This window comes from Sinocyclocheilus grahami, unplaced genomic scaffold (genome assembly GCF_001515645.1).
Source record: "Sinocyclocheilus grahami isolate Dianchi unplaced genomic scaffold, SAMN03320097.WGS_v1.1 scaffold57549.1, whole genome shotgun sequence".
Lineage (NCBI taxonomy): Eukaryota > Metazoa > Chordata > Actinopteri > Cypriniformes > Cyprinidae > Sinocyclocheilus > Sinocyclocheilus grahami.
Genome location: NW_015527059.1, coordinates 112 through 854, shown reverse-complemented (window position 1 = coordinate 854; position 743 = coordinate 112). Strand labels below are relative to the sequence as shown.

At 36.9% G+C, this 743-nt stretch overlaps 1 protein-coding gene across 1 annotated transcript; it reads left to right on the top strand.

Moving 5' to 3' along the window:
* Nucleotides 1–34: 34 nt before the first annotated feature.
* Nucleotides 35–456, top strand: LOC107580970 (cyclin-dependent kinase-like 5). Its single transcript, XM_016266576.1, has 2 exons — nucleotides 35–168; nucleotides 258–456. Exons 1-2 carry the CDS (start codon nucleotides 58–60, stop codon nucleotides 423–425), a joined length of 279 nt encoding a protein of 92 aa, XP_016122062.1. The 5' UTR covers nucleotides 35–57; the 3' UTR covers nucleotides 426–456.
* The last annotated feature ends 287 nt before the right edge of the window (nucleotides 457–743 follow it).

The following is a 743-nucleotide window of genomic DNA, read 5'->3' as shown; positions in this document are numbered from 1 at the left end:
GCATGTTGACTTCTTGTGGCTCTCTGCTCAGAAAATGAGGAGGTGAAGGAGACGACCATGCGTGAGCTGAAGATGCTCCGCACGCTGAAGCAGGAGAACATCGTGGAGCTGAAGGAGGCGTTTCGGCAGCGAGGGAAGCTGTACCTGGTGTTTGAGTACATGGAGAAGGTGAGATGAGACGGAGAGCGCTGAGATGCTTGGTCCCTGTTCTCCTGATGTGGTTTGTTGAGGTGATTGTGTGTGTGTGTGTGCTGCAGAACATGCTGGAGCTGCTGGAGGACATGCCTAACGGAGCTCCGCCGGAGAAGGTCCGGATCTACATCTACCAGCTGATCAAAGCCATCCACTGGTGCCATAAGAACAACATCGTCCACAGAGGTCACAGAAAACCAATTAGAAAAACAAAATCCCTTATATTTGAATGATTTATTGAATTATTAAATCTGCAGAGGTGTGAGACCACCTGCAATAAAATAAATAATATTTTAATACAATCAAAAAAATTCAATAATTAAAAAATAATATAAATAATTCTAAATGTAATTTTTTTGAATAAAATATAATTTATTTATTAAATAAATATTTAATATTTAATTATATTATTTGATTTTAAGCATCATCCATAGAGATGTTAGACCACCTGTAATACAATTTTTATTTTTTCATTATTAAATTAGATTTTTTTACATTGTCCACCAAGGTGTGAGACCACCTGTAATAAAATAAATTAAAATGTATTTATT

Excerpts from the sequence above, each read along its gene's own strand:
- LOC107580970 (XM_016266576.1), top strand. The coding sequence starts at position 58 with ATGCGTGAGCTGAAGATGCTCCGCACGCTGAAGCAGGAGAACATCGTG. Across the intron at positions 169-257 it reads TGTTTGAGTACATGGAGAAG|AACATGCTGGAGCTGCTGGA; the intron begins GTGAGATGAGAC and ends TGTGTGCTGCAG.